General features: G+C 38.6%; 5 protein-coding genes across 7 annotated transcripts; 1 reads left to right on the top strand and 4 right to left on the bottom strand.

Annotated features, from left to right (window-relative positions):
- The first annotated feature begins 395 nt into the window (after positions 1-395).
- Positions 396-4371, top strand: psmc6 (proteasome 26S subunit, ATPase 6). The gene is made up of 14 exons (XM_033991056.2): positions 396-551; positions 883-962; positions 1285-1324; positions 1425-1477; positions 1563-1630; positions 1705-1819; positions 1904-1991; positions 2252-2313; positions 2434-2557; positions 3131-3192; positions 3560-3680; positions 3761-3841; positions 3930-4001; positions 4074-4371. The coding sequence occupies exons 1-14, from the start codon at positions 467-469 to the stop codon at positions 4190-4192; spliced, it is 1170 nt and encodes a 389-aa protein (XP_033846947.1). The 5' UTR covers positions 396-466; the 3' UTR covers positions 4193-4371.
- cgrrf1 (cell growth regulator with ring finger domain 1) lies at positions 4369-6922 on the bottom strand. Its single transcript, XM_033990466.2, has 6 exons — positions 6517-6922; positions 5975-6111; positions 5718-5895; positions 5370-5517; positions 5190-5297; positions 4369-4975 (listed from the first exon to the last, which is right to left on the bottom strand). The coding sequence occupies exons 1-6, from the start codon at positions 6618-6620 to the stop codon at positions 4679-4681; spliced, it is 972 nt and encodes a 323-aa protein (XP_033846357.1). The 5' UTR covers positions 6621-6922; the 3' UTR covers positions 4369-4678.
- Positions 6923-7712: 790 nt separating this feature from the next.
- lats1 (large tumor suppressor kinase 1) lies at positions 7713-15846 on the bottom strand. Its single transcript, XM_033990461.2, has 8 exons — positions 15673-15846; positions 14678-15010; positions 14146-14263; positions 12291-13678; positions 10791-11373; positions 10296-10478; positions 9660-9766; positions 7713-9581 (listed from the first exon to the last, which is right to left on the bottom strand). The coding sequence occupies exons 2-8, from the start codon at positions 14978-14980 to the stop codon at positions 9078-9080; spliced, it is 3186 nt and encodes a 1061-aa protein (XP_033846352.1). The 5' UTR covers positions 14981-15010; positions 15673-15846; the 3' UTR covers positions 7713-9077.
- Positions 15847-16308: 462 nt separating this feature from the next.
- Positions 16309-19481, bottom strand: nup43 (nucleoporin 43). The gene is made up of 8 exons (XM_033990465.2): positions 19257-19481; positions 18765-18887; positions 18515-18592; positions 18150-18312; positions 17573-17708; positions 17356-17507; positions 16927-17040; positions 16309-16830 (listed from the first exon to the last, which is right to left on the bottom strand). Exons 1-8 carry the CDS (start codon positions 19374-19376, stop codon positions 16601-16603), a joined length of 1116 nt encoding a protein of 371 aa, XP_033846356.1. The 5' UTR covers positions 19377-19481; the 3' UTR covers positions 16309-16600.
- Positions 19482-19680: 199 nt separating this feature from the next.
- Positions 19681-21803, bottom strand: LOC117392403 (E3 ubiquitin-protein ligase TRIM35-like). 3 transcript variants are annotated; one of them, XM_033990463.2, is made up of 2 exons: positions 21722-21803; positions 19681-21385 (listed from the first exon to the last, which is right to left on the bottom strand). In XM_033990463.2, the coding sequence occupies exon 2, from the start codon at positions 21377-21379 to the stop codon at positions 19982-19984; it is 1398 nt and encodes a 465-aa protein (XP_033846354.1). In that variant the 5' UTR covers positions 21380-21385; positions 21722-21803; the 3' UTR covers positions 19681-19981. The 3 variants fall into 3 exon arrangements, with proteins under 3 accessions (XP_033846354.1, XP_033846355.1, XP_055088256.1); XM_033990464.2 differs by having other exon boundaries at positions 21692-21795; XM_055232281.1 differs by having other exon boundaries at positions 21726-21735.
- Positions 21804-24328: the final 2525 nt, after the last annotated feature.

Genomic DNA, 24328 nt, shown 5'->3' with positions numbered 1-24328 from the left:
GGGTGCTTAATGCTGCCCTCTACCGCCACACATATCCTACTACATTACAGTCTATGTACAGTCCACGTGAATCCTGTTAACTAGAAGCACACATATAATACACAATACAATTGAAACAAAATAATCACTTCAAATTGCAAGGCCAGCAGATTTTATTAACAAAATGACTTGAATTTCTCAGTAGATTAATAGTGGGCAAAAGCAATTTAAATGCCTTTTAAAGAACAGGCTGTCTTTTTCCTTTTACTTTTATGGATATTATAGTTACCCCACGATATTTACCATTACTAATTTCTACAGTGGACACTTGGTTCAGGCCTATGTTACAGGTCCATGGTCTTCTCGGGGCCCTTTCAATTACCACAGTTACCGTCACGTCCGGAAGGTGGCAGTAGCGCACTAAAGCAGTTTGTCCCTGCCTTTGATCAGCAGAGAAGTAGAAGTGAGTTTTGTGCAGAGCATCATCATGGCGGACACCAGAGAGAAAGCGCTACAAGACTACAGGAAAAAACTACTGGAACATAAAGAGGTGGACGGGAGATTAAAAGAATGTAAGGAATAAATATGATTGAATTCTCCGATCCAATTCTTTCGATTGCGTGATGCCTCATGCCTACATTTCTCCCTGGTGACAGTTGTCAAGCTACCTGCTAGCAAATGCTTTGTCATGCCAGCCTCTTACTCATTCAAACTAGCTGTAAGCGGGAGCTCTAAAGTCACTACAATTGTTTAATCGGTGTCGCGTTGTACCGTAATTGAGTTGGTATTTGCTAAGAAGGAACTTATACTAACCTAATTTGTTATCATGCTAAACGTGTTCCGGATTAGCTTTGTCTAAATATGCATTTGGTTAACATCATATTGTTTGTGTGTTTGTTTCAGTGAGGGAACAGCTGAGAGAACAGACAAAGCAGTATGAAAAATCTGAAAATGACTTGAAGGCTCTGCAAAGTGTTGGACAGGTAAGTGCACTGCATGATCCATCAGAAATGAAACTTGTTTTGCTACTGTTGACATTTAGGCATTAAGTTATTTTCTGCAGTACATTTTCATTTATTGTCTTTTGCAAATTTTGCCATTTCATAACCACTAGATTGTTGCTGCTGGTTGACATGTTCACATTAAATCACAATGCTAAAATGAACTTTTCAACTATTGTGCCTTCTATGTACAAACTGTATTGTTACATTAGCATGAGAAAACAAAATCAGCAAAGTTATATAAACTTTTATTTTCATTTGCCACCACAATCATTAAAAAAAATATTTGTCTCTTTCTATACAGATTGTTGGAGAAGTGCTTAAACAGCTTACTGAGGAAAAATGTAAGTCAATTGAGGAGGGTAGATTCAGACTGAAATGTTCAACATTCAAGATGCATTTCTATGAAAATTCCTATGGAAATTTTGATGTTTCTGATTTCAGTTATTGTAAAAGCTACAAATGGTCCAAGATATGTGGTTGGATGTCGCAGACAGGTAATAACAGCATAAATTGTACCAAATTGTAAATAAAATGTATTTACATAACATCAGTACTGGAACTTTTTTTACTCTTCTCCAGTTGGATAAGTCCCAGTTAAAGCCCGGTACCAGAGTGGCTTTGGACATGACCACTCTCACAATAATGAGGTGAGACTTGCGTTATTATCTAAACCATGAGAAACATTATGCACAAGAAGTGCATTCAATTTTGCCTTCCACAGGTATCTGCCCCGAGAGGTGGACCCACTGGTGTACAATATGTCCCACGAGGACCCTGGTAGTGTTTCCTACTCAGAGATTGGTGGCTTGAGTGAACAGATCCGGGAACTTAGAGAGGTAAACAGGTTCTCCTCAAATTTATTGATATCTTTTTTTCTACAAATGTTTAATATGCTATGCTTTTTCGTCTGTTTTTAACAGGTTATTGAGCTGCCCTTAACAAACCCTGAACTTTTCCAGAGAGTTGGGATCATTCCTCCTAAAGGCTGTCTACTTTATGGACCACCAGGTTAGAATGTTAGTTTTTGAAGACAAGCTCTAATGCAAATGCATAGAAATCATCACAACCCTAAACTAATTTGCAATTGTGAAAGGTCTGACTGCTATTGATAACATAATAAATATAACCTGTTTTATTGGACATAATTGGGTAGAATAATATAAAATATTACACCAAGTACTTTAATTGTAAATTGAGATTCATTATAGTATGAGTAAAAATAACACTGAAACTTCAGCAGTACATCTAATTTTGACATTGTGTCATAGGCACTGGAAAAACTCTTCTTGCTAGAGCAGTGGCCAGTCAGCTGGACTGCAACTTCCTCAAAGTGGGTTTACACACATTTAGTTCTACACTTGCATCGCTCACACACACAATTGCATCGCTCGCATACACACTTGCATCACACTTGCATGGCAGACTGAGGCTTACATTCTGTGCTGTGCAGGTGGTATCCAGCTCCATCGTTGACAAATATATTGGTGAAAGTGCCAGGCTCATCAGGGAGATGTTCAACTACGCCCGAGACCATCAGCCCTGTATCATATTTATGGATGAAATTGATGCTATTGGTGAGTAGTATCACAGAGAGGGAGAGGAAGAAGCTGGACAAAGGTCATCAAGAAGTCCAGCTCCGTCCTGGGCTGTCCTTTGGACTCAGTGCAGGAGGTCGGGGACAGGAGGGTCTTGGCTAAGGTCATTTCTATGCTGGGCCATGAGTCTCACCCCCTGCAGGACGCTCTGTCTGCCCTAGAGAGCAGCTTCAGTGACAGACTGATTCACCCTCGCTGTGTGAAGGAGAGGTTTCGCAGGTCGTTCCTTCCTGCTGCTGTCAGACTGTACAATGAACACTGTTAACACTGAACATGTGTCATTCAACCACACCTATGTGCAATACTCAAGTCACTTTACGAAGATGTTATATTAGAGTTTATTTTTAAGTATATTTTTTAAATTATTTTAAAATTTATCTATTATCTTGTTTTATTGCATGTACCATTTTCCTTCTGTTCTTTAACTGTGCGGTGCAATACTGGAATTTCCCCACTGTGGGACTAATAAAGGCTTATCTTAAATGCTAATGGTAAATGTTATGGTGGGCCTCCATTTGGAAAATGTTTTTAATTAATGTTTTTGTTTTACAGGTGGGCGACGCTTTTCTGAGGGCACTTCTGCTGACAGAGAAATCCAGAGAACTCTCATGGAGGTCAGACATTACTTAACATTCCCATGAGTCATAACATTTTAGCGCCTTTTATTGCATATGAAATTAATATTTTAAACTTCAAAGATGGGGGTTCAGAGGGCTTTTTGTGTATATTACCACAATTTTTTCCCCTTAAATTGAATTACTGATAGATCCTGCTCCACACTAAACAGTTGTGGGATAAAAAAGGTCAGAATTAGCACCAGTCATAAATGCCCTCCAGATATTTGCCCCTTTGATTAGTTGTCATCTTGAATAGATGAATGCAAATTAAATCTATATTAAATAATCCAATTATATTTTAATTTGGTTTTAACTATAACTGCTTCTGTATATTTTGCATTGTAATGCTTATGTTTATCAACAGCTTCTCAACCAGATGGATGGCTTTGACACGTTGCACAGAGTCAAGATGATCATGGCCACAAACAGGCCAGACACTCTGGACCCAGCTCTGCTGCGTCCTGGCAGGCTTGACCGCAAAATCCGTAAGCATTAGTTTTGTCCCAACACTGATGCATAATAACATTTAGTGCTAAACATCTTTGTTTGTCACTGTTTTGAGCAGACATAGAGTTGCCAAATGAGCAGGCTCGTCTGGACATCCTGAAGATTCACTCCAGTCCAATAACCAAGCATGGAGAACTTGGTAGGTCAAACTGCAGACTATGAGTTGTCAAGGTCGTTGATAATTGACATAAAGAGATTAATAAATGCATTTGTAACATTTGTTTTAGATTATGAAGCCATTGTAAAGCTGTCTGATGGTTTTAACGGAGCTGATCTGAGGAATGTGTGCACAGAAGCAGGTTAGCTGGTACTCTTGTACATTCTTCTTTCATTGATGTTATTTTTTTTTCTCACATTGTGTTGTGCTGCAGGTTTATTTGCCATCCGCTCAGACAGGGAATATGTGACACAAGAAGACTTCATGAAGGCCGTCCGCAAAGTGGCCGATTCAAAGAAACTTGAGTCCAAGTTGGACTATAAGCCTGTATAAAATATATGCTACAACTATTTGCTTTACTTTACAGTGTCACTGCATTTGGTGAATTTGCTCTATTGTGTGCCTCAGTTTGTATGTCGTAATTGGGAGGCAGAAAGTTTTCCATGTTAAAATTCTATACTCTTGATATATGCGTTCTATTGGAAGGCATCAATAAATTGAAGTAAAATGTATACGTGTTATACTTTATTACATACAACATATATACAAGATATCATGACATGTTTTACATGAAAATGTGACAGATGAAACTCTTGCTTAATGACATAAATCTTAACTGATTTAGACATACCGGTAAATGTGATATTAGTCTTGCCTTACAATTCTCACCTGATACAAATCTTTGAGATTCAGTTAATCTGTTAATTCTCTCAACAGAAGCATTTAGAAATGACAAATCACCGCAAACAAACTGAGATGACAGTTAAAATTCCATGAAGAAGTCCCATAAAAAGAATAGTCCTTTTAGCTGTACCTCTATCAAACGCTGTCGCTTGTTCCATCATTGGGTCTAAGGGTGAATGACTCTATGATGAAACCCCTACAGACCGGGCAGTGCTGTAAATGCAGCACACAGCTCTCACACACACACGTGTGTCTGCAGGGGAGAAGCACTTTGTTCACTCTGGCATTCTGACACACCACACAGTCCCGCTCGCTCCGGCCCGACCACTGCTCCTCTGTGTCTCTCTCCGGTCTGTTTGGGCTCATGTTTGTACTACTGCTGGTACTAGGCTCAGCTTTGTCCTCCTCACTGTCTGCAGACATGAAGAGAGGCTGTAGACAGGGATAATGAGGTTTTAGTAAAAGAAAAATAGTTTATTTATTGTAGATACATTCCAAGCCCTAAAATGGCTTTGCTAATAATCACCCCTTCACTGACCAGGACCAAAAACTGAAATCTTAATCTTATGAAAAATTAACGAGATCAGTATTTTGGTTCATAAACTTGTATTTCAGAAATAATGCTTTGTGACATGAAAAAGATTACCTTTAATTCATACATGCTTCCTTGTGCAGTAAAAAGGTACTGAAAAAGTATGCGTGCTGAGAGGGGATACTTGCTATCTGGTACATGAAAGACTGTCACACTGGCCACCTGAAACACAGACAATATGAGCATGTCTATTAAACATAATGTAAGGAGGATGAGCAAAGGAATAGCACTGACAATGTTATAGATGTTTATAGCCTCCTGCTGGGCCAACGTCAACACAGCCACTAGGGGGTAGCGTTGTCTTGGTAGAGGCCCAAAGTCTGTGATCTCTTGTTCAGCAGGGATGTGTGTGCAGAGCTCAGTCCAGTTTGTATCACTGATTCTGAGAAAGACTTTTAAAGAAGCTAAGCGGGGAAAAGATATCTGTGATCATTACAAATACAAGGAATTTGATGACTGCAACTTTTAAATATACATTTGAAATTATGATAAATAAATGATAAATAAATGGCTGCCATTAACTGCTACTTAAACTTTTTGTTTCAGCTCCAATGTGATTGTGTATTGTAGTATAAAGGATACTGAAATTTCTGGCTATAGTAATACTGGCAGGCTAAAGCTTGCTGGAAACACTGCAGACTGCTGGGCTGTGGGCTGTGCTGTAGGGCCTTTAGAGCTGCTTGAACAGAAGAAGTGTCACAACCCCAGAAACAGCTCAGAACAGAGGACTCCAGGCAGCGAAGTCGCAACCACAATCCATCTACAGGAAACAATTACAAAAGGTTAAGACACTTAAAAAGGAAGAAAGAAAATACATCCAAATAAAGCAATATTCTCACCAGTCACAGAGGCAGCTTTAGATGAAAGCTCCACAGTGAAAGGGTTGGTCACCCGAATCATTTGCTTTTCTGGAGTGGGGAGAACTGATTGTTCTTCATCAGAGTTTCGGAGAATGGCATGGACATCAAAGCCCACCCTTAGAACACAAGAAGCCTTATGTTATAACTCTATAATCATGAATAAATTATAAATGCACTCAATCCCTTGTAATAACTGTGTTTGGAAAATGAACTGTCCACTCCACAGAGCTTCAGACTAAAAAATGTGTCCCGTTATAACGTAATCGTTTATTTATTAAAAAGTCATTTAATTTCTTAGCCTCTCTCATCTGGAAGTCTATGAATGAGTTGTTATTAAGAGTCAACACGTTTGTTCAACTGGCTGGTAGTGTGGTAGTAGTGATGGTTTTGAGAAAGCTTCTACCATCAACATTAAGGGAACGCAGATATGATATAACTGAGAATGTTTCCTAAATGAAAAACTTGTCCCATGTATAGTTTTAGCTCCTTCTTATGCTAATAAAAATAAGCTAACTACTTACCACCCAAGTACCATTGCAGCCGTAACAACGAAGCATAAAAACACAACACTAATGTAAAACAGCGGAGAATATTCGTATAGAGTCACCAGGAAAACAGCCACCATTGTTTCCTATGTTAAATTTGACGAGGACTCAGTTGCTGAAGACGCTGTCAGCTCTAGCCAACGCCACCATAACTGTAAACATGTAAGCCGTGTCTCAATTCAGCGGCTGCATCCTTCGAAGGACACGGCCGACGAAGGCTGCTCCTCCGTGTAGACTCCGTGGACCATGGACTGCAAAGACCGTGCCGAAACGGGACAGATCTAACCCACGGAGCTGCCCCCGTCACCCAGCAACCGAGACAAGAAGCTAATGCTAATGCTAACGCTAACGCCAACCACACACACCACGCATATTACGCTCTAGTGATCAAATAGTCCAAGCCAGTATATAATAAATCTCATCCAAATCTTATGACTACAAACACAAAAATGAAAACTAGTCGGACTTCTATAAATATAACCAATTTGACAATGTTTTTGTAGTAAAATATCCTAAATGACCTTAAATTTAAAGTAAGATTTTGATATTGACAAGGGAATACATAAATGGTAAAGGTGTATTAGGTCACTTTATAAGGAAAGATCTCTCTTTGAGAAAAGATGGTTTATTACAGTCAGAAGGAACGTCACACACACACATATATATATATATATATATATATATATATATATATATATATATATATATATATATATATATATATATATATATATATATATATATATATATATATATATATATATATATATATATATATATATATATATATATATATATATATATATATATATATATATATATATATATATATATATATATATATATGATAAGATGATTAAGACCAGACCTATTAGACACTTTTATCCAATGACAATGGAGCTCACACAGTGACCCAGTGGTTCCGGAACTAAATTTCCCACAAAGTTTCTCTTCTCGTTGTAGTAGACCACTCAGACACGACAGCACGGCGTCCATTTTGGAACGGACTTCTTTTTCATTTTTAAATAGATCATTTAAAGAAACTTTATTTCTTGGTAATTTATTTGATAATGTAATTATTGCAGAATTATTGGTTTAAGATTTTTTATAATTACTATAATAGATCTAAATACTATGAATAATCTTGTATTAAAAACAGTAACAAGTTGTTTAGTTCTTAACATTCATTATCTTTATTTCCCCCTTGATGCCCTGTCTTAGCCTCCCAGATGTACACAAAAATAAAATTCTCTCATAACAGAAAATCAGTGCACAATGCCAGTGGTCTCCATTAGTGTACAACATTTTAGAGATTTCTAAAACATTAAAAATACATCATAATAGTGATGCGGAGACAAAGTAACCTACCAGCAGCCTATTCAAAATGTAGATCCTTTAGCCAACTGTTCTATACCAAGAAAAAATAACATGGCCTGAATTCCCTATTTTAGAAAAGTGTCTGAAACATGTTTGAATAGAGAAGTGTTTGAACAAGACACCTGTTTAGTGCTTTGGTCGAAAAGAAAAGCATTCAAATGGAATGTGACTGCGAATCAAATTACAAACAAAAATCTAGACAGAGTGACATGAGAACCAAAATTGTGTACCCAATTATGATATACTAACCTGTTCTGAATACACTGCCAGTACAGTGCAGTTACTATTGGTTGCTACTGGGTACTCCGTACAGGATTTTGTAGTTCAGGTTTAATCCACCAATGCAGTCTAGACATTTATTTAATGGCCTAACAATCCTAAACCAGAAACCAAAAAGTAAAGAAAAGTCAGAAAGTGTGACCTATTAACATGGTGACAGTTGAAGATGTGCTCCATAATAGTTTAGTGTCTCATCTCAATTGCAGAAGGCAGCAGCAGTAGATACCAACAAGGGCCTGCCCTACAAAAAACAAGCCTAAAGAAAATATTTACAGCTCTTTACAACATAATTTATAAATACATTTAGGTATAAATAAAAAAAATAAAAACAACTATCTTAATCATCTACAACTATTACAATGCCAGTCTGATTATTACCCTTTTATATTTGGTGGAAGATGAATAAAAAATACACAGCAATCATGAAAAGTGTTTCTTAAAATCTGTCCACATAATCAAATCCCAATTAAAACATTCAAAATATAAATTAAGGCAAGTATTCAAAAATGTTTACAACAAAGACCCCGACAGCACTATGATTTTGTAAAAATGTACAATAAATAAATTAAGTGTCTAACAAATGTATACATGCAGAACAATTTACACAGCACATTAGTATATGGTTGTGATATGAAGGGGAAACAATTCAGGCTATGCTTACAATGTAAACAACTACTTCAATCCAGTCACAGGGGACATTCTTTAGGGCAAAGGGCAGGTACAAAATGCAAAACAAATCTTCTACAAAGACTACATTTTTCATTAGGGGTTTAAAAATGTTACCCATCGATATTTACTCGATATTTAGTGCTGCCTTTCTTCCTACATCAATACGTCCTCCTTAAAAGTCTATAATAGACTATGTACATTATAATCCAAGACTACACATAGACCATGTCCCGCCCCTGAGCAGCAGATTCACTGACCACCTCTTGCGCACTCCCTTCTCCCTCGGCCTCATCTTCCTCATACTGGATTGGTTTGGGGCAGCTATAGGGGTGGCCATTGTCATCAAAGAACCTTCTAAAAGTAAATTCATAAAACGCGTGTTCGGGGTGTTTTCCGTTCCTAAACCAGACGTTCAGAGTATCGTTATGGTTGTCCTCATCATCGCTGTCATTGCTCCACAGTTTATCTGGATCTACTGCATCAAAATTAGATGTGTCAGTGGAATGGGCTATTGTCGGGACATACGGTGCCCCCTGCTGTCGAAGGTCGCTCGAGAAGTCAATGCTTTTAAAAAACGGGTGGTCTTTGATTTCGTCCGTGCCGTTCTTCCCTAATCGGTCCTCGTGTCCACGGCACAGTTTAATGATGAGGTCTGAAGCTTCAGGACTGAGTTTGGCAGCCGGCGGAATGTGCAGTGTACTCTTCCAGTTGATCACCTGGTGAGACAGAAACATTCAAAAACATCATTAAAAAGGCGACATGGGGACGATTTGGGAGCCAGATGCTTGACATACTTTGAGCTGCGTTTCCATAGGTGTGTTAGCTAAGAATGGAGGCTGCCCGACAACCATCTCATACAAGATGACACCAACGCTCCACCAATCGCACAGCTGAGTGTATCCTGCAAAAGAGGAGTTCATAAAAGACTTACGGAGATGAAGATGTGATTGAGTGTTACTGTGTTATTACCTGGTATGTTCCACAGTATAGCATTAACCTTAATCTATACTGCATTTATTAAAATTACAGATGTCTTTAATTGCTAAACAACACCTAGCAAAACATGCAATCATGAGGGAATGTCTCTCCACAGATCTGACCTTTAACTTGGCCTGGTAGCATCACCTGCTTGTTTTCATGGGGAGGCTACCCTGTGGCATTAAACACATTCTTGGCCAAACAATAACATTTCCATGGAAACAAGCAGGTGAAGAACCCTCCACCAGAAAGATTACATAGTGCCCTTTTAATTAATTGTTAATAGTAAATGGCAATTAGAAATTCTATTAAACTATTTTGTATTTTGTTTATACAAAAGCCATTTGGTCTGGCTTGTCTTTTTCATCTCACATTGCTTGAAGTCAAGAAACAATAGGAACATCATTATGGTACTGAATAACATTAAAGAGGCTAGTATACTTATTACATACCAATTCTTAGCAAAACTTCAGGAGCTATGTAGTTGGGTGTCCCCACTAACGAATGAGCTAGACATCTCTGGTGCTGCCGAGCCTTCCTCCGCTCCAGTGGTTTTAACCTGTCAGTGCAGCGACAGTTTGAGGGGTCCTCCCACTCTTTACTGAAGTCCATGCTGTCCTGCCTCACATGGTCACCTGGAAAACAGCATTTTATTTACAATAGAAGGCCATATGTTGTGAGGTGAAAACATCTGACCATAACTTATTTAATTGATATACATACATTTATACCCATTATCGCTAACCACTTCCACAAATTGATCTTATGGCAGACTTTAAAGGCAGAGATGCCAATGTTTATCAATTTATCAATTTTTTTATTTTCTTTCATTCTAGTTTAGCCCTTTTTTAACTATATAACATCTCCATAGACACAAGCAGGTGACAGAATATCCACCAGTAAAGTTACATAGTTCACCCTTAAATGTTTCAATGTTCAATACTAACCACTTTGATAGTACTTGGAGTCGTGTGTCCAGCGAAAACCAGTGCAGAGTCCAAAGTCTGTGAGTTTGATGTGTCCGTCCCGGTCTATGAGGATATTATCTGGTTTAATGTCTCTGTGAATAAAACCCATTTTGTGAACACTCTCGACAGCACAGGTGAGTTCTGCAATGTAAAACTGGGCCAGCTCCTCTCTGAAGATGCCCAGTCGGATCAGCAAACTCATCATATCTCCTCCTGGGATGTACTCCATAACAAAGTACAGGTTATCCTTATCCTGAAAGGAGTAGTAGAGACGAACAACCCATTCGTTGTCAGCTTCGGCCAGAATGTCCCTCTCTGCTTTGACGTGGGCCACCTGGTTTCGTAAGAGCACGTCCTTCTTTCGGAGAGTCTTCATGGCATACAGTGCGCCTGTGTCCTCTTTCCGGGCCAAACAAACCTTACCAAACGCGCCGATGCCGAGGGTCTTAATCCTCTTGAACATGGACTTCTCCATCTTGGCGCGTTTTAGTCGGATATAGTTGGATTCTTTCTGGCACAGCATCATTCGCATTTGTTCCTGGGCGTCAGGGGACAATCCCACCTGCACAGAAGAGATCATTTGAGACTTAAAGACATTGACAATATATATTTACCTGTTGTTCTACATAATAAGTATATGATGCAGTCAACAACAAAATGTTAAGTAATCCCTGTTTCGTTAAGAGTACATTGTGAACTCAAAGTGAATGTTGAACTTCACGCCACATTTGTTCAAACCAACATGCTTGTAGCACAAAGGAATTCCAGTCATTTGTTGCAGACATAAACACATCTTTATATATACATATATATATAAAATTGCAGTCCATAAATTCTTAAAGAGGCAGTATTTTACTTCTATGGGGTATTAACTGATAACATATAAGATATTTAGATTACAAATCAATACCCCCTCTTGTTAGTCACGGAGTGTATATAGATTTACCTTTCAGATGAGCTGAAGGCAAGGAGGAAAAGACAGGAAGAAAAAGAAGAGAACAAGAAATAAGACCAGGATAAAAGGTTTAACGATAAAGATGACGAGACAGAAAGGAACAGACCACAAACAATTTGTTGGGACCTTTTTGGACCATCAATTATTATTATACTTGTTGTGGTATGAACATTATGTCTACAGTATTTATATATTGATCATTATTTCAGATGTTCTAAATAATGAGATTTCCCTATACTTCAGTGACTTAAGTCCTAATAAATATCCGTTTCACTTTTCGGAATCTATGCAATGTTTCCAAGCCGGATTGTAAGAAGGATCGTAATATACACAGAGAAAATATGTAGCTAAATATGTAGCTAGATAGAGCGTTCATTAGATTTTCACATTTTGTTCAGCTTTGATTTACTTTATGTAGATCCTTTTGGGAGTCTGTAAACAGCCTGTAACCCGTCTTTGCCAATACTGTACAAAACTAAATATGAGCAACAGCACAAATTCAGCATTTAGTTTGATTTCCTTACCCTTTGCATCTCACTCTCCAGCTGCTTCCTGCGGCGGATCCTCATCTGGTGGTTCTTAAGGATATTCTCCACGTGTTGTTCCATAAAGAACTTAAACGCTTGTGGGGAGTACAGTGCCACTCTTCCGGACTCGCCTCTCCTCTCTGCGTCCTTCTTATTGCGCCTTAAGGGAACGGGCGATGTTGTTATCTGCTTTTTCTCCTTTTCTGTTGTGCTTTCCCCATATTCCGACGCTTTATCCCTTGGTGTGTCTCCAGAAATCCCCTCGTCTTCAGCCGAAATTGCTTTACCTGCCGCCGGGTCATAGGCAGGTGGACTTGGGGTGGCCGTTTGCTGTAGAAGATGTTTTGGATAGGGTGGGGGTGGACCTTGGTAACTCGGAGCTTCTTGTACTACTGATATTTGCGGTATGGGCGGCGTAGGTTCGGGGTACGCAGGTGTTGCTTGAGAGGGAGGAGGCGGTTGTGCCCAAGGGGGGTGGGTGGGGGCAACTGCAGTGTGGAGCTCTGGCTTTTGTACAGGCATGCTTTTGATGGGCTGCTGGATGGGGGCTTGGGTGATGGCGGTAACGGTTGTGGTGGAAGGCTGGGAGTTGGAGGAATGTGCCCTACCATTCAGATTAGGGTTGGTGAAGGAGTTGGAGCGGACCGGGATGTTCTGCCATGATGGAGAGAGGTCCTGGTTACTGCTGCTCCCCGACGATGACTGAAGCTGGTTGGACGGGGCCTGAGACCACGTTTGGGGATGGCCTACTCCATATAAGTCCAAATTGTGGCTGTTCCTATTGGGTACCATCATAGACTGAGGAAGATTACCCCCGTTGACGTAAGACGGGGACGATGCTGGACCTCCCGTCTGGTCTGTGGGGCTGTGGCGGCTGGACTGGCTGACGGGATAAGGTGGTGGTGGCTGTCTGCTTCCTGAATGGTAATCTGACTGCGGGTTGTTATTCTGTGACCAGGAAGGAAAGGTAAACTTATTGGGGCCAGTGTTCTGCATTATGATTGGCTGGTGGCTGCCTCTTTGATTTTGAGGAGCTGAGGACGAGTAGCTCTCAGGCCACGCCCCCTGAGGCACTGGCGAGATGCGTGGCACATGATAATCCATGTTGCCAGAGTAACGTTTGGTGGATGGGTTGTCCCAGGATGGTGCAGGAGGCATGCCACCTCGGTTGGGAGGAGGGGTGACGCTGCGCACCTGAGGGGGGACAGGGGGGTTCACTCTCTGGTTGTTAGCAGGGTGGCCCTGTGGAAAAGCAGAAGGTGGTCCAGGGCTGTCGGAGCGGTACAATCCGTCTGCCATCAGTGGGCCGTGTCGGGGCGTTAGGGATTCTCGAGACCCCTTCCAGCTAGGCCTCCTCAGGACTGGCTGCTGAAGGTGGGATGAGCCTACAATATATCGAATATTTAGAAAAAATAGGCACACAATTTTGCAATGTCCATGGCAAAACCAAACCAAGTATTTTGAGCAATAAAATGCCTGAACTGAATAAATGAAAGATAGATAAGTTTATTGGCATAGTGTGGAATATTCCCAGAAAAGCCATAACATCTCCATGAGACAAGCAGGTAGTGGATCCATCCACCATAAAAGTTACATAGAGCAGCTTTAATACTCCAATGAGGTTACCGGAGTTTTTACCAATTAGTCCAGACATATTATTTCACAAAATGAAACACACAACTTAATAAGTTCAGACATAGTTGAACTAATGCATTCACTGAGACAGGACATGAATGGCTTTGGTCATATTTTAGACAGATGTCCTAAATCTTGTAAACAAAAAGCGCAGGGGTTGACTCAACACACAGACAAAGGATAAAAGGAGGTGAGTCCCAGTGGACAGTTTACATACCTGAGGCTTTCAGGCTCGAGCCGCTGGAGTTGGCAGCAGCCATCTGTTCCCTCATTGACTCTTGGTAGCTCACCTTACTCATGTAATCCAAACCCCCCATACTGCGACTGTGACAAGGCTGAAATGACATGAAAGCATGTCTATTTGGCACAGATACAGTCATTTATACAAATTATTATCATTCCAAAATGTAGAGAATAATGTTTTGTTTATCTAAGTATACATTAGTATACAGTGTGATCACTGGCTTTAATTTTTCTTGCATTGGGTTTTATTTTAATACATCCAAAAAAATAAAAAAAAAAGCTGAAAAACATGTTTATGCTAACAAGGTTACCATCACAATACTGAATGCCAGTGTTCTCTAAACAAGTAGTGGCTGCCAACGGAGGAAATGCTTTTGAACTTACAACTGCACAAGCCTGTCTTTCAACTCTACATATTTCTCATTTTCTAAATAATTGTCCCTTAAACAAAGTACGCGCGTGATCTATAGTAGTCTTGTTATGTACAAAACTGATACTAGTCTCACCTCCTCAAAACTGGCCCACGGTGGATCCATAGACATGTGTTTTTCTGAGGGATGACTGGGTTCATTAGCAAAGGGCTGCAGAGACTTTCGGATCTCCTGTAGAGCCTTGTGGTGTGCGTTTTTAGGGTTACTGGAACGACCCTGCTGCCTCGAGTCTTCCAAAAGCATTTTCCCAGCACAGCTCATGTCCATTTTAGGTGGGTCAGAAGGTTTTGTCATGTTGCGAAGGCTGTTTCGGATTTCCTGCAGCATTTGTTGGCTGTTGCCGCTGTAGTTGTTTGTGGGAAACATTTTGGGTCTCATTGGTCCGTAGCCTTCGAGTTGTCTCCTCTCCTGAACAATAATAACAAAGAGAGGAGGATGAAACTCACAGAAGCCTTACAAGAATGAGGGGAGGAGAAGACTTCACATCAGCATAGGTCTGCCAGAGAAAGAACAAAAATGTTAAAAGGCATTCAGAGAAGCTATGTAGTTACCCAACAGGTTTGGTCCTACAAGATGAAGATACTAATTAAAACACAGAGCTTAACGTGTTACAATTACTTATTATAAATAGAACTGTAAACACTACAACCAGACCTCACTATTACACAATACACATGGCAATAGTTGTATGGAATGGAGGTTGTCATAATAAATGTACTATAATTTTAGAAATACATAACCTGCCCAATACCAATTCTTTCATCAAAAACATGTCTCTGTGCACTTGGCGTCATTAGCAGCTGGCGCTAACACTAGGTGCTTTCGGGAAACTTTCTAAGTGCGGGTTTGTGACTCTTAAAGCTCTCTCGTGTATCAAGATACATCAGTTACAGAGTAAACACATCTTCACAAGCTTACTTTACTGCAACCGGCACTAGTTGTGAGCTAAAAGTCACACGGAACAAGCAGCAAAGGCTCCGCGGCCTCCATTTGCTGCTAGACACTGTTAGCACTGCACCCAGTAGTTCAGGTTACTGACAAAGAAACAACTATGTGAACATTATACTTACAGTGATTTCCGAGATGATCTAACACAAAGATTATAAGATCATTGTCTCTCTCGGGGCATAGAGCCCGCTCGTGAGTTAAAATGCCCTTGTTATTCCGAGCTGGTTGCTTATGGTGTTGTTGAATTCCTGGGATGTCTGAATGACAAGTACAACAGTGTCAAGCCCCAACACTGCACTTCCGGATACCAAATACCAAAATAAAACTTCACTAAACACATAAAATCACATACGCACACAGAGGTAAGTAGTTTATTAATTATTGTTAGAATTATGTCACTACCAATCGCTTCTTGCCCACTTGCATAATTATTACGCAAAAGGTGATCATTATAGTCATTTAAGTCTTTAATTTATGATCAAATCTAGCGGAAAATTATCCCTATCTCGTTCTAGACACTTAACCACAAATGTACCCGGATGCAACATCTGAATGACACTGGCTCTATCCAATATCTACCTGGCATCAAATACTGCCTTTCAAAGTCATGGCTTGTGTCCCATTGTTATGGCAACATAAAAATACTGTACAAAAAAAAATATAATCACATTATGTTAGCATTCTGCCTTCTTATTGGGGAATATTAGATCACTTAGTCCACTCATCAAGGTGGCGGGAATGGAGTGCTCTCCTCAATTAAAAAAAAAAAGTCATGTGCAGCCCAACCAATAGGATTTTACTCATTCCAAAAACAGCCACTGTATTAGTAAACTGGAATCTAGTCTGTATATTATGTTTACAGTATTCAACATTTTATTTCAGTTTTATTTCAACATTATATGCTGCTGAATACATTGATTGTTGTAATATGATCTGTAAAACATGAGACACGCTCACATTATGACAAATGTATGTAGAATTTGTAACATTGTAGCACAGAAAATTGTATATACTTAATGTACAAAACAACCATTCACAAAGTCTTTTTCCCTAAACTGGCACCTGCCCATTAACAAAAATAGCCTCTCCATCTGTCCCGCACACAAGACACTGTCCCAGGACGTCCAGGCTGTTCACAGACAGGGTTTGGCTTGGCAGCATGTGAGTGGTCTCCAGACGGCCTTTACTGGAGTCGCCATTGAGCCAGGCACTAATGATGGACTGGTTCCCTCCAGCTGGGGCCATTGCACTACGAGACATCATGCTGTTGTTCCTGCCACCTGCATAACAAGAAAATTGATACTTAAACGAATCAAATCTGAAGATAGACACTGTTTTAAACAATCTTCTTGAGTTTATGTTGTAGTAGATTTTACCTTGTAAGAATGAGGGTGTGTCTTGCGACGAGGTCTCCCAATGGAGCAGTGATCCATCCTCTGAACAGGTAAATAAATGATCCGGGTTGGTCGGATGAAAATGGACCTCCCACACTGATGACAAAAAGTTAGGACAGGACACTGAATACAGTCTTATGTTCTACTGCTACTCAATTTTGGGTCACTAAACCTCACCCTGGTTACAGCTATAATCCTAAGACTTAATACACTTGTGTATCCAGTTGCAATGTCCAGTTATGATTCATAATATAGTCTTTGGAACCAGAACCAGTGCAAGCAAGAATACTGCACACAAGGTGGATAAACAGAAAAGTTCTCAATGAGAGGCAAAATCGCTTTTACTGTAATAGAAATATTAAATTATAACTGTGTTAGTGCTTTCAGTAAACAGTTTATATCAAAACTAACTTTCAGCAGAGTGCGCCTCCATGAGCGAGAAGGGCGTGTTCCCTTGCCTCACATCCCATACGCAGAGCATGCCATCTTGTCCACCAGTAGCCACAATATGCTGTTGGTTTGGATGTCTTCCCACACAATGAAGAGGAACTCTGTCACCTGACCTGAAATCCAAATGCATCAGTAACCCAAACAATGTTCTAGCTAAAATGCTTGAAATGTAACGTACAATGACAGAATCTGGGATGGAGAGTTGCCCTGTTGTCTTAAGTCCCACAGCTTGAGTTGACCAATAGAGTTCACCGTCAGTATCTCAGATGTTTTCAAGTAAGTGACTGCATGAATAGTGCTGCTATCCGCATTATCTGGAGAAATTAAATACAATTTAATAAGTAAAATAAGGGGAATTACAGTGCACCATCCAATTCATAGTTAATTTTCACATAAAGACATTTTAACTCTTGTCTTGAGTAGAAAGTTAGATACACATTTATTTGGTTTTATGGAGGTTTCAGAGTTTTATAGAGCTAATGTTATTTTTTTAACACCCTTCTTAAGGAACACTCGTTTTATCCAGTTAGTGGGACAGTATACAAGGTGCCTGAGACCAACACACCATGTTCTGTTGCTGGAGGAGATACTGGTCCTCAAACCTCCATTGCACAATACACTTGCATTTGCGCAAATGAAATAAAAATGAAAAGGAATAAAAATTGTGGACCACACCAGTGCTGTTGTCTTCTGTCTCACATCCTACCGCTAAAGGTCAGCCTACATTATATATACAATTAATGCAAAAGTCACACCTATAATTCGAGTTACTGTTTCGTGATCAGCTCTGAAGGTGATAATTCTGCCATCTTCACCGACCGTGACAATCTCAGGACTGTTGCACACAACACCAGTGCAGGGAGCATTGTCACTGGGGTAGTGGTGTGCTCGTGCCCAGCTTTGAGAGACAGATAATGTCTGTAATAACAACATACAGAACAAATCATACCACACAACAGAAAAACACAATCTGAACAGCACTGTTTTACTCTGTTTTTTAAGTTTGGCAAATTTTGCTACTAAAGACAATGTATTTATAATGAACTGTAAGAGGATTTAATAAATTCATATTTACAAAAGACTAGTAGGCAGCATGAGGGTGTGAAGAAAACATATCTACCTGACTGTTTTGATGATGACGGAAAATACTGATAGCTCCCGTTGAAGACCCTGTGACAATTCTTTCTTGGTCTAAAAACTAAAAACAAAAACCGCAAACACAGAACATGACACCATGCTGTTGCTTGCTCATGTTATACTGCATTATTTTATATATATATATATATATATATATATATATATATATATATATATATATATATATATATATATATATATAAAATAGCTATTGTATTTAATTCCAAACTTACTTGAAGATCCAGGACATCTCCATCGTGTCTGAGTTCACATACGAGTTGTGGGTCTCCTTCAAATTCATCCTCCATTGCAGGCACCCCATTGCTACCAATAGACCAAATGGAAATCTTGTTGTCCTGTGGCACATATCCAAGAAAAGAAAATGTAATTATTATTGGAACATAATCAATTACTGTTCACACGTAGAACAGATGTATGGATATCATGTACACACAGCACACTCTGTCATCCTCTTCGTGCAATTAAAGCAACTTTGACAAATGACCAATTAATTTCTACAACTATGACTCATTTTGAAACATTAATAAGACTAAACGGTCGGGGTCAATTAGAGCATGTAAGGAAACGTTGACTCCAAATGCAGAGCGTTTGGTAGACTAGCTCTAAGGTTTATTGAATTTTAGAACTTTGAATTGACAGAAGACAAAATATCAGCTAATGTTTGAATGAATCAAAGAGTTGTTTGAATGAAATAAATAGCTAACCTCGTTGTCCCATGATCCCGTTGCAAAGATCTCCGGCTGCTGCAGAGTCGTGTGTGAAACTGGTCTCCATCTAGTTTTACTGATTTTCTGAGACACGTACTTAGCTACTACTCCATCCATGACATAAAAAGTCCGTAATCTACGATAATATTAGAGATACCAGAGTTTGTGTTAGCTTAGCACACTCCTCGCGCCTGTAGTTTGGAGCGCTCTCTTCTTTGTGTTGTGTTTTTGACGTGTGTTGCTTTTTTAGAAGCTTGTCTCCCCCGTGCGGTAAGACATTTGTATTACAATATCGCATCAAAAAACTGCTTCCAATAATAACCATTATGACAAAATAGCATAGAATTTTTTATTTTGTGAATTCATTTTGCACAGAATTTCGAAACATTTTTATCCACTCATTAATAGCTCAGCTGCAAAACAATGTATAACTTATATCAGATTAATTAACAACTGGACAAAATTTACATAGATATATAAATCTAAATTCCAAAAATGTTACTGGAGCATCCAAGGGTTCTTGCGTGAGGTTTAATGAAGAAATGGCTGTTAATAGCATTTGTATTTCATTATCATTACACAACATTTATTTTAGCCATTCTCCTAGGATGATAGTTATGGTCACTAATGTATCCATGGGTAATAGTCTTAAATGTAGTGCAATTAAATAAATATGCAGATATTTGAATATGGTTGATATATTTCAGAAGATTTTGAAAACATTATTTATATTCAGTTTTGATGTAAATGTTTTTTGGTAATATCTCGAGTGGCGTCTCATCTTCAGTAAACATATAAGGATAGAGTTTATCCCCAGTGAATGCATGTGTGAATGTACATAAATGTGTCTCTGCATCAAAAAATGACAACTTTCCACCGTCAATATTTAGATGAACTTTGATCCGCTGTGGCTGTTTTTTGAGGGAAAGAAACATAAAATCCCCAGACTTGGTTTCTGCAGAATATGTCCCCTCACAGTGGCCCAATCTCCATATCTGAGTTAGACTAGCATCGCCCTGTTGATAAGAAAGGGTCGCTACACCCAAAGCCCAGTTTTGATTGTTTTTAACATTTAGCTCCCAGCTATGAATCCCACATGTAAGTCCTTCTGAACCTAAGACACAATAGTTGCTCAGCCTCTCTGGATTTTGGGGAAGATTTAGCACTGGTTTTCCAGCACTTACAGTACTCAAATCATCCGACACAACCAGTCGAGCCCCTGCTGTATTTGGGTTCAAAATTACTGGATTGTAAGTGATCATGTCCTTCATTTTCATCCAGGTGTTTAGACGCAGATTGCTCAAATGTTTGGCTTCATCTATGAGTGCTCCTGTGCTTATCATCTGCTCATCCACCAGAGGGGCGCATTCCACCCTTTTCACAATATCCTTGTACTTGGTCAAAAACGTCACATCCTCAGAATCTATATCCCTGGCTGTTGCTTTGATTGTTTCATTTAGAGTTCGCATTTTTTTACTTATAATACATGCCCTTTCAGTAATCGTATTCTTCTTTAGCACATTCTCCTTCCTCAAAAACGCTAACCTGTCCTTTTCCTCTCTGTGTAAAAAATGGTGAAGTTTTGCAAACTCCTCTTTTATTTGCTTTTCAGTTTTAATTGCTTGGATTTCAATGTACTTGCCTAAATCGTTCCACTTTGCGAATAAAAGTTCACATTGCTTTAGTTTCTTCTTTAAATGTCCAATTGTTTCTTTAAGTTCCTCTCTGTAGTCATGGGCAGCCTCATCTATTGGTTTAAATGTGTGGTTGTTGTGTGCTTTTGAGGCCTGACAAATAAGGCAAACAGGCTCCCGATGATCAAAGCAGAAAAGTTTGAGTTTTTCCAAGTGCGCAGTACATATAGGAGTGGTTGCGTCTTTATCTCTCTGCAGTATGAAAGCCTCACAAAGCTTTCTCAATGCCAAGTTAGACGGCAGGGTGTGTATGTCCACTTGTAAATGCATTTCATTACAAACTGGACATTTCTTTGTGACTGAATCTGTCCACCAGGTCTGTAGGCAGGCTTTGCAGAAGCTGTGACTACACGGCAGAATCACTGGGTCTTTAAAGATATCCAGGCAAATTTGACATTGAAGCTCATCCTCCAACCCAGAAGCCATTGTCTTCTGTAAAGTGAAATACAAATCTTAGACATTTCACAAGTTGCCAATAAATAGCCTTTTATTGTACATGACTTCATCAGTTAAGTTAATAAGGCCATGGTCATTTCCTTACTAGCCAAATTAAATGTATTTTAACTGTATGTAAGATATAAACATGTTTTTGCATTAGCTTATAATACAAACTGGGATGTTTAGGTTCATTGTTTTAAGCTAGCTGAATCATTCTCTTTGGCACCAAAAAGCACGACTACAATGACTTTGATCTATAATCTACAATACATTTACACTGACTGAATGTTAAAGACTGACCTTTCGTAAGTTATTGTAGACTATACTCACATACAGTGTGGAGTTCACCGGTCTCTATATCCTATTTGGAATTTCTAATGCTTTCTTCCTTATTTCAGGTCTTCGCTGAAAATGAAAGCTAGTTGGATGGGGTTGGGTGGTGAAAGCTTTCTCTTCCTGATTCATGTGTCAGACCGAGATAGGGGTGGAGTCTTGAGCTGTGCACACTGCAACACACATAGTGAATAACAAAGTAATTATACTGCTCAATCAGATATCTAGGTTGAGACTATCCAAGACGATCCTTTAATCCTTTAGGCTACATCTCATTCGGTTAGGTACATCATAATCTTAATTGAGAAACCATAAAGATGTGGTACAGAAATTATCAGCATTTTACACTTGTATTTGAGTCAGCTGTTGTAGTCATATACATGGTTGTAGGCCTATCCTGTAGTTGAGTATAGAGGAGTTTTCTTTTCCTTTTTTTAATGAATCAATAATTGAACCATACAAGCTTATAAAACATTCATGAGGTCACATTTGAGCAGTTAACAAAAAAAATAACTTTGAAAGCCAATATAAATGCTCTTAAGGTTCCACTGGGGTCAAACGTAGTGCAACCATATTATTATAAAGCCAAAGTGCTTCAGTGAGTCTCTCAGGGATGACAGTTCATTGAGTAAAACATTAAATAAGGGTTTGGTGTTACCAATTGTACATTTATAAATGAAAAAATATTCCATAATAATAATAATAATAATAATAATAATAATAATAATAATAATAATATTTTCATTATAAAGTCTTTTGATTTGTCTTCCAGTACAACTCCAAATTTCACATTATAATTACTGAAAGAGTGAATACCCAAATTGTTACTCTGCCAGAGCATAAATTATCCCAAAAGATATTTGAATAGACACATGGAAAAAAGAGATATTACTCTGTTTCAATGTTGATGCTACAAAAACACATACATTGTCTTCAATATTAAACTTAGAGTGTAAAAACTCTTTACATGGGCAGATAGTATTTGGCATTTCTGAAACGTACTTCTTTAGCTTTGGGAGGGATAGGATATTTGTGGTAATTACATCAAAATGTTTTTATTTGTTGACTGGTGAAATCGTCCATAATATGTCGTCTCCTCAAAGGCATATGGAACCATTCATTGGACCTTACCGATCTTAAGAGCCTGTTGTTACATTTTTTGCTTATAAAGGGGCAATTTTGAATAGTCAAGGAGTATAAATCAGGAACAGTGGTTGTATACATCAAAAAACTTTAGGAATACCTGCAAGAGCTCATGGAATAGCATTTATGAGCTGCGGAAACATTTTGTTGGGGAAAACAACATTATACTTGTTAGTAAATTCTATAAAGTCTAGCAGATTCCCTCAGTCATACATTAAATGTAAGAGCGGCATGTGCCTTGTTCTGCCTAGTCTTTATAATAGCAGGATTTTGTCATAATCAAAATACACCTATTGTTCCATATGGGTGTATTGTGAGGTGAAAAATGTGATTGTACATTATTTTCCAGTACTAGAGAACTTGACAACTCAAAATCACATTTAATAAGAAATTCAATGACACCAAAACTAGAGAATATCTTGAGGGGAGACAAAACCAGAAACTGTCTAGATCCGCTATAAACTTTTTTTAATGCTCCATTCATTGGGTCAAAATCAATGGCTTTTAGCCCACCTTCTTCTAGAGATTTAATAATGAAATTTTTCCTTATATAATGGTGCTTATTTTTCCAGAGAAAGATGAAGTTATTTTGATTGATTTACTTAATGATTTTTGGAGGTATGTTTAGAGAGTATGCAGGGTAAATAAGTCTCGAGAGTCCTTCCATTTTGGAGAGAAGTAATCTTCCAAAAATAGACAAGTCTCTTTGTAACCACATGTTTAAAAATGTTTTACTCTTTTTTAGAACACTAACAAAATATTTTTTTTCTCGGCCTGCTTCATTTTTGGATATATTAATCCTCAAGTATTTCACTTGTTGCTTAACAGGCATACCATATAAAGATATTGGAGGATGGTCATGAATAGTTTAAATAAAGACTAGAGACCAAGCCACAACTGGTAAAGCTATTGGTATTTGAGAGTTGTTTTTTCAGAAACAGTGTGGTTTCATCTGCTAGTTGATTTACTGCAAGCAGGCATCCCACATTTTTTTAGTTCTTCACATGTTTTTATCATTATATTCAAAATCTTTGTAACCATCATGAATAATAATGGGGAGGAGGAGCATCCATGCCATATCCCTCTTTTTACATCAAAGTGTCTACATGTGCCAAAGGGAAGCAGAACAGAACTATTGATCACTATAAACACATATTATTCATCTCAGTTACTTCACCGAAGGCTTCCACAAAACCAAAGTAACATAAAGTGTCAAGCATAAAAGAATATTCCACTAAAAGCCTTACAGAAATCCAAAAATAATATAAAACTATCATCTTCAATTTTGTTGCTATAATCTAATAAATCCAAGTGTGATGTTATTATGCACTGACTGAACTAAAGCCAGATAGAGATTCACTGATAATTAATGAGATACCCTCTTTAAGCCTATTTGCAATAACATGAGCTAACAATTTATAGTCTACATTAAGTAGTGTTATCCGCCTCAAGTTGTCCAAA

The sequence above is a fragment of the Periophthalmus magnuspinnatus genome, chromosome 24 (genome assembly GCF_009829125.3).
Source record: "Periophthalmus magnuspinnatus isolate fPerMag1 chromosome 24, fPerMag1.2.pri, whole genome shotgun sequence".
Classification (NCBI taxonomy): Eukaryota; Metazoa; Chordata; class Actinopteri; order Gobiiformes; family Gobiidae; genus Periophthalmus; species Periophthalmus magnuspinnatus.
This window is presented reverse-complemented; position numbering and strand designations above follow the sequence as displayed.